Here is an 8,309-nt window from a genome sequence, read left to right as displayed (position 1 = left end):
ATGATCTGGCCATCCGCGTCGATGCAAACCCGGCGCGTATTTGCGGCTGGAATGTGTCGCGACGGACGCTACGAACGCACCAAGTGACCGCTCGCATCTCCCCCAGGCCTACCTAGCAGCGAGCCTGTATCGAGAGCATCGTTTTCGCGGTCATTGCTTCTGCGCAGCGCTTCCGCGTCTGCGCTGCAGCCTTCGCCATCAATGTCGCGGCTGCCTCTTCTGCGCGCGCACTAGCGGGCGGCGGTTGGGCTTCTGCGCCGCCTTCAATGGCATCGTTTCCCGCGCGCGGCTAGCCTTAAAAGTCCACCGGTATCGTTCCTTCATCGCCCACTCCTCCACTCCCACCACCACCGCCGCAGCACCATGGGGAAGAAGAAGAACGACTTCGAGGTGTCCGGCAGCGGCACCAAGAAGGAGGAGCGGTCGAACAGGGTGCTGCCGCCCGTCAGCGTGGGGAGGCGAACTGGACGCCGTGCGACGCCTAGGTGATGTGCACATGCCTGGCGGCTGGCGACTCAGCTACCGTCGGGTGCCCGTCCCTGCCGTGCCTGCGCGCGAGTCAGATAGGAGCGCCGAGATTCAGTGAAGGAGGCGGTACCTGACGAGATCCACTCCAACCTCATCTGCGCCGGAGAGCCGCCGCTCTGAATCGCCTGGCCAGACTCCGTTTGTTGCTGCCTCTCCTACGCCGGTGTGCAGTGTCAGAAGAGGCAGACCAACACTAAGAGCATGTCTAACAGGTCCCGTATTTCGCTGCCCCGTATAACGCTCGCATTTCGCCCCGTATCGAAAAATTGCTAACGGAAGAGCCATTCCGTCTAGCAGATCCCGTATTTCGCCCCGTATTTTCAAAAATAGAAACCCCGGGAAGTTCATCTTCATTGATCATACTACGGATCATACATACATTGCGATCATACTACATCTATCCTACATCTACTCGTCAAGGATGATGAAGGGGATGAACGCGATGGAGGCCGCCTCCTCCTGCGCCTACCGCGCCTCGAACTCCCGGACGGCGGCGATGGTCGCCGCCTCCTCCTCTGCCTCCGCCCGAGCTTTCTCGGCGGCATCCTTTTCGGATTCGGCCACCGCACGCCGGAAGGCCGCCTCCTCCTCTGCCGCCTCCTCTTCCTCCTCGCCGCCTCCGCTTCCTCCGCCGCTGGTGCTGCCGATGGTCGCCGCCCATGCCGCCTTGGACGCGCGGTCGCGCTGCCACTCGGCGAGCCACTTCTCGAAGGCTCCGCCGCTCATCGGCTTGAGCGGCGGGTCTTGTCGGTACCACCGCCCACCCGCGGCGAACTCCCGGAGCGAATCCGGCACGTACAGCGCGCCGGCGTACCGGCACGCCGCACGGCGGCTCCCGGTGGCGGATCTCTTGCACTTGAGCCGCCACGCCTCCTCAACGGTGTCCGGCGAGCGGGATCGCTTCGATCCGCTCGCCGGCGAGGCAGTACTGCGGCGGCGGGCGTCCATGCCGGAGCTGGGGTGGAATGCGGCGCGGGAGAGTGAGGAATTGCTCGCCGGAGCTAACTACGGAGGCGGCGGCGCACGGCGGAGCTAGGGTTGCGAGTGAGGGGTTAACCCCTCACTCGCACCTACGCCCAGTATAAGTAGGGGGCGACGGGGCCGATTTCCTGGGCCCCGTATTCCGTCGAAGCGGGCCGGCCCGAATACGGGGCCTGCTAGACGGCCCATATCGCGCCTGCCCCGTATCCCGCCGAAATTTTACGGGGTGGACGGGTTATACGGGGCCTCTTAGACGTGCTCTAAGCAGCTCAAGCCGGAATCGCATATCGGCCTCTCCAGGAAATCGATTCCTTTCCTCAACGAAGCCGATCCTTTCTCAATCTCAGAGTCGTAGCCAGAAGCGGAGACCAATACGCTCTACATATATTTCCAGGGGGGCACCCCCGATGCCGTCAGATTCAGAGGAGACCAGATACCAGCAGGCAAGAAAAGCTCTCCAGGCGACGGCGCCCCCGATGCCGTCAGGTTCAGAGGAGACCAAATACCAGCAGACCATCAGAAAATCTCTCCAGGCGACGGATGCCATGGTTGATCCTCTCAGTCTTCAGCATATTTGTGCCATGACGAAAATCGTTCGAGAAGATAGGCTTGGCCGCTTACCTGACGATATTTTGGTTAACATCCTTGACAGACTCAATGTCCGAGAGGCTGTAAGAACCAGTGTCCTTGCCCGGCGGTAGCTGCATCTCCCTGCTATGCTCTCTCGTCTCACCGCTAAACCTGCCACAACGTGCCATGGAGAAGAAATTGAACGGGGCAATATAACTATGGTTGAAGTGACAAAGAGCATCCTGGCACGCAGGGTTTCAAGCCCAAACAAGATTCGCTCCATGTGTATGGCGTTCTTCTTGAGAGAAGATGACATAATATCCATTGGACAAGCTGTTGAGTACATCATGGCGTTCCACACGGTTGACTTTGAAATCACAGTTTTTACAGAGATGGATTACACTCGTTGCAATCAGGATGGTAAGATCAACTCGGGATACTATTCAGGTTGTTTGTCGATTCTTGTCGAATTGCATTTGGTGGTGTCACACGCCTCTGCCTAGAGAATTTGAGATTTGGTGAATCAGACATCCCTAACGTCCTCAAAGTATGCAAAGGATTAAAGCATCTAAGCCTGTCCTATTGTAATGCCACAAGAGGGACCATTATGAAAGTTGAGCACTCTAAACTCAGTGAGCTGCTTATTTTTAATTGTTGTTTTGAAAAAGTCGAGCTCAACTCGCTGCCAAAACTCATATGGATGATCTTCGGGGGTTGGAAGTCAAAAGATCCACTGTTCCTGGGTTATGTCCCATTGCTTGAGGCTGTTAGCCTTAGTACTGTCAGTCTTAGTCATCACAAGATGGTCAAGTTAACTGAGATGTTTGGTGGTACCTCTCCACGATCCCTGAGGTTGGGATTTGAATGCGAAAGGATTTGGGTTCAACCAGAAAGTGTGACGAAAAAATTGTCATCTGTGTTCCATCAACTAAAGTTTGTGAATCTAGATAATATTGCTGAAGGGTGTGATCTCACATGGACATTGTTCATCCTTGAAGCTGCTCCCAACCTGAAGGAGCTATACCTGATGGTATGGGATCATCTGTGTATAATGACAACAAATGAGGAGGAATGGCGAGCACTCTCGTATAGCGAGAAGAAGGGTGTTGAGTGGAAATCACCTGGACCTGATTTCCAGCAGCATAGCCTGGACACGCTAGTAATCTTTGGCTTTCAGTCTGACTGCATGGTTAGGTATGTCAGACGTGTCATAGAAGCGGCTGTCAATCTGAAGGATGTTTTCCTGTACCATAGGCTAAACTGCATGAAGTGCGAGCATAGCTACACTAACCGCCCGTTGAAGTACCCGTCTAACCCCGAACAGAAAAGTACAGTGCTAAAGAAACTCACCAAGAGGATCAACTCGTCTGCCACAATTCATTTACCAGACGACAACATAACTGCTGATCAACGTGCAAAAAAGGGTATTCTTCCAAAACTGAGAGGATGTTGATTAACTCAAAAAAGGGTGACCTTCCAAAACCAAGAGGATACTATGAAAATTAGGAGTTTAATGTTGATTAACTCAAAAAAGGGTGACCTTCCAAAGCTGAGAAGTTTGTTTGCTGCCACTCCCCCCTTCAAATTGTTAGATAGGCTTGAAGCAGATGGTTTGGATTTCAATAAGCTAGTGTATCTTTGTTAATTTTTATGAAAGTTACTATGAAAATTAGGAGTTCAATGTTTGCATCCTTAGTTCCTAGGCATTCAGCAAAAAGCTTGGGATGTTGCTTTTCCAACCCAGAATGACGGATCGATTTTCTTTTATAGATGAATGAACTTTCGTTCATATCAGCAGCAGCCTTGCAATGCATGTGGAGCCCGGCACTGACCATTCTCTACTTCTACGCGCTCCTCGTCGGCCGTTCCTACCGAACTCCACGAGCCATCGCCATACTCTGCGTTGGGGACTGGGTGAGTCATGTTTTCTCAGGCAGACAGGCACCTACCTTGATCAAACAGTCATCCGCCCCTCCCTGTGGACTCACAAGCCTTCTGACCTGCATATTGCCCTCTGCAGATCACCGGAGCACTGACCTTCACTGCTGCATGCGCGTCGGCAGGCATCACCACTTTCATCAGCGATGATGTGGAGGCTTGCTATGATAACCGCTGCCCATGTTTTATGGCTGCTACCGCCATGGCTTTCTTGAGCTGGTTCACAGTTGCGCCGTGCTGTCTCCCGAACCTCTTCTCGGTAGTCCACAAATTAGGTAGTCCACAAATTACAGAGACTGTAGCCTACAGAAAAAGAACATGGGTTTGTTTGTGCACCAGATCCTGACCAACTGGGGCACTGCGTGGTGCAGCTAATTACAGTAGGAGGATGGTGCAAATACCTTATATATATTATTAGCGTGGGCTGGTGGTTGTGACCTGTGGATGAACTGATGGGCTGCTTGTATAGAGCTCAAGGTGGTGGTGGCTTCGCTGGGTCTTCTTCGCGGCTTGAGGACGTCCGGGTCTTCGGCCCGGGCATGGTGGTGGTGGCTGACTTCATCCACCGAAGGCAGTCGGCCAGGCTGGCTGTGTTGGATTTTTGATCCCACTTTCAGCGCCGGCAGCGACTGTGTTGGATTTTTGATCCCACTTTAAGCGCCGGCAGCGAGACGGGGAGGCATAGTAGCCGGTGAAAACCGAGCCGAATCCGGTCATGGCGGGCGATGGCGGCATCTGCGCCGTTATCTTGTTGAAGGCATCGTCAAGCAACTATCGCTAACCTACTCGTTCCAGCGGTGAGATGGAGGAGCTTGGAAGCCGGCGATGGTGTCGCCGGTGGAGGGTTGGAATGGCCAGCCCAGGATGGTCGCCGACGTGGGGGTCCGACCTGAATAAAGGTGGCGGTCCTAGGGCCTCTCTTGCATGAAGAGGAGGACCTACCGGAGGCCTGGACTCGTGATCTGGCCGGAGTGTTGAGTTCCGGAAGGCTCCGCCGGTGAATGTAACAGTGCTTTTGCCTGGAGTTTGTTGGATCGGAGGTATTCGGTCGTGCTCACCCATATTTTTATTCCGACCGATTTGTTCTGGAGGGAGCGGCGCGAAGCTCTTTTTCTTTGTTGACATCAAGTGATTATGGATCCATGATGAAAGTCGGAAGAAGAGAATTTCATGAAGGCCGGAGGGGAGGACTAGCTAAGGGAGATTCAAGTCTCTGCGTTGTTGTGGGACTTGCTTGGTGTTCCGGGCTTCACAGCAGCGGTATGAAAGTAGGGGCGACAACACAGGTGAAGTGCATAGTCCTACCTTTCAGGGTGAAAACCCAAGGTCTGGCCTTAATTGGTTGTGCCTGGCAATGTCCTTGGTGGAGACATTGTTTTGAGAGCGGGGACGATCTTCAGGGTGAAAACCTAAGATCTTTGATCGAGCGACGACGGTGTTTGAGCACTGTTCCCTTCTTGGAGGCGTCGTTTTTGAGAGTCTGTTATTCAGGTGTTGTCTTGGCGGTGGATGTATTACTGTTGTTAGGCCCGAGATACTATAGCGGGACTTTTGTTTCTTAGTTTTCTTTTCTCGTTTTTGGCTGTGTGCATCCGTAGTGCTATTAGGGTGGTGCGCTGTTGCAGAGGCTGGATGTAATTGGTATCTTCTTGATATTAATATATTCCCTTTATCAAAAAAAATAGATCTCAAGGTGGCTGATATGCTACTTTGTTTTCTTTTCGATATCCAGATCTTAGATCCTGAGATTTCCTGTGTATTGCGGTTGTCACTTATGAATGTCGGATTATCGGTTTATTTGGTGGGCCATCGGTTTATTCTTCTAGATAATATAAAAATGCAAATAGATGCTGATTTCTGTCTGGTCTAGTCTTTTCTCAGGATTTCAATTGCAAACATTTTGACATGGCACTTGCTTGTGTTAGAGTATGTAATATCTGTCTGTATACAATACAGAGTAGTACTCTGATTGTATACGTACACACCTTTGTATTGCCATGTAGGGGGCTTTTTCCAACCTATTAAACATGCAACCGATGGCCCTAACGGGTTATGCATCGTTCTCCCAAAACTAACATGGTATCCAGAACCCTTCCCTATCCTATCTAGCCGCCGGACGAAACCCATCTACGATCTGATTCTGCTCCACGATCTCCTCCCAAAAACTCCCAAAATCCCCCCCCCCCCCCCCCGATTGCTACCTTCCCTAAAAACGAAATCTCCTGCTGTCTGTGATCCCACAGATCCCCGAAAACCCTCCCCTTCCCTCCCGACGAGATCTCCTGCTCTCATGGCGATGTCCTCGACCACGTCTGCGCCGGGCGCCCTTGCTGCACCACCGGCCACCAAACTCACGCGCGAGAACTTCCTGTATTGGAAGGCGCAGCCCTCTCTCCGCGGTGCACGTGTGATGGGTCTTCTCGACGGGACTAATCCCGCTCCTCCTGAACATCTCGACGCTGAAGATGAGAACAAGAAGCCCATCTCCATCCCCAACCCTGCCTATGAAGCCTGGATCGAGAGGGACCAGCGGGTCGTGAGTTTTCTTGTGAACTCCCTCTCTAAAGACGTGCTCTCTCAAGTCTTCGGTCTTGATCATGCCAAGGATGTCTGGACAGCTCTCAATGAACTCTACTCCACACAGTCCAAGACCCGTGTTTCTACTCTCCGCGGTGCTCTCACAAACACCAAAAAGCTCGACTTGACGGCTCAACAATTTCTGTCCAAGATGAAAGGCTTTGCCTCAGAGCTTGCTGCCGCAGGCAAGAAGGTTGATGATGATGAGTTAAAAGACTATATTCTGAATGGTCTGGACGGTTCCTACAATCCACTTGTTGCATCTATCAATGCGGTTCCTTCTACAACTCTCAACGACATGTGTTCTCAGTTGCTATCTTATGAATACCGTGAAAACATGCTTGCTGCATCGGGTCAAGGCACCAATACATTCACTTCTTCCATTAACGCTGTTCCTCGGCGTCCTTCGTTTGATGCTTTTGCTGGTTAGGGTCGCCCGCCTCTACCTCCTCCTCCACATTACCCGCCTCCAACCCCAACCTACAACCAACAGCCCATACAACCTTCCTACACACAGCAGCCCTATCCACATCAACCCTCATACATGCCACAGCCACCATACATACAACAACCACCATACATGCACCAACCCGCCTATGCCCTTCCACCACTACTCCCTTACCCGCCAAACTACCAGCAGCCCATGGCGCCGCACCCTCAGCAGATTTTCCGTCCGCCGCGACCCCAACAGCAGCCACCTCGTGTGCCTCCACCACCAGGTCGTCCTGATCAGGGTCGTCAGCCTAAAGGGGGGCGTGGAAAAAAGGATCGTGTCGCCACCCAATGTCAAGATGGTATCATGTGTCAGATATGCAAGAAGGAAGGCCACTCCGCCAATGAGTGTTGGTGGCGTTACGGTGATGATGATGATGATGACACGACACCTGATCCCAAAGGCGCATATGGAGTTGACACAAACTGGTACATGGACACTGGCGCTACGAATCATGTCACTAGACAATTGAAAAAGCTCGCTGTTCATGAGACCACTACTAGGAAAAGGCCTAGCCGTAAGACAGACTTCAGTGGCGCACCATGAAAGCCATGCGCCACTACTACTTAGCAGTGGCGCACCACAAAATGGTGGGCCACTGTTACAAATGTAGTAGTGGCGCACCTTGTTTTGGGTGCGCCATTACTAATTCCTGGCAGGAGGCCAGCTCCTACCCAAAACTAATAGTGGCGCACGTCGGGGTGGTGCGCCACTGCTACTTTGCTTACCTATGGCGCACGGCATAGTGGTGCGCCACTGCTAGGAGGTGGCCAGGGGCCCATTACAGATGAGGGCTTTAGCAATGGTGCACTGCCGTGGTGCGCCACTACTAGCTATGGCGCGCCACCAGAATGGTGCGCCACTGCTAAGTTGGGCAGGGGCGTGGGGTGCAGGTACCAGGTGAGCAGTGGCGCACCACTAAGCAGTGCGCCATTGCTATGTCACCCTAGCAGTGGCGCACGGCTAGGTGGTGCGCCACTGCTAACCTAGGACCATTTCCAGCTTTTCCCCCTCCACTCACATGTGCCACCCACTTTCCCCAAACACTCTTCCACCACCACCTCCCACCAAATCTGGATCTGGTCGTGTTGCTCCTCCTCCCCACCTCATTTTGACCTCTTCATTCACCCAAATTAAGTGGTAAACTTAATTTTCTTCGTAGGTAAGTAAGGGTGAAACTTTCTATAGCTCAATACCTACTCAATCTCAACTTTTTTCCTCA

The 8,309-nt window shown here is 52.7% G+C and overlaps 1 protein-coding gene and 1 long non-coding RNA gene across 2 annotated transcripts; both read left to right on the top strand.

The window, feature by feature from the left end:
• The first annotated feature begins 2,297 nt into the window (after window positions 1-2,297).
• Window positions 2,298-4,392, top strand: LOC127339313 (uncharacterized). The gene is made up of 5 exons (XM_071827167.1): window positions 2,298-2,364; window positions 2,505-3,503; window positions 3,875-3,993; window positions 4,100-4,276; window positions 4,357-4,392. Exons 1-5 carry the CDS (start codon window positions 2,298-2,300, stop codon window positions 4,390-4,392), a joined length of 1,398 nt encoding a protein of 465 aa, XP_071683268.1.
• Window positions 4,393-4,410: 18 nt separating this feature from the next.
• On the top strand, window positions 4,411-5,763 carry LOC127338193 (uncharacterized). The gene is made up of 2 exons (XR_007874234.1): window positions 4,411-4,494; window positions 5,711-5,763. It is a non-coding gene; the product is annotated as an uncharacterized lncRNA (long non-coding RNA).
• Window positions 5,764-8,309: the final 2,546 nt, after the last annotated feature.

Source organism: Lolium perenne, chromosome 3, assembly GCF_019359855.2.
Source record: "Lolium perenne isolate Kyuss_39 chromosome 3, Kyuss_2.0, whole genome shotgun sequence".
Taxonomy (NCBI): domain Eukaryota; kingdom Viridiplantae; phylum Streptophyta; class Magnoliopsida; order Poales; family Poaceae; genus Lolium; species Lolium perenne.
The sequence above is the reverse complement of the archived record's forward strand: the minus strand, read 5'-3'. Positions and strand labels throughout refer to the sequence as shown.

Coding starts and splice junctions, on each gene's coding strand:
- LOC127339313 (XM_071827167.1), top strand. CDS start 2,298: ATGGTTGAAGTGACAAAGAGCATCCTGGCACGCAGGGTTTCAAGCCCA. Junction 2,365..2,504: donor AAACAAGATTCGCTCCATGT/GTATGGCGTTCT, acceptor CAGGATGGTAAG/ATCAACTCGGGATACTATTC. Junction 3,994..4,099: donor TACTCTGCGTTGGGGACTGG/GTGAGTCATGTT, acceptor TGCCCTCTGCAG/ATCACCGGAGCACTGACCTT.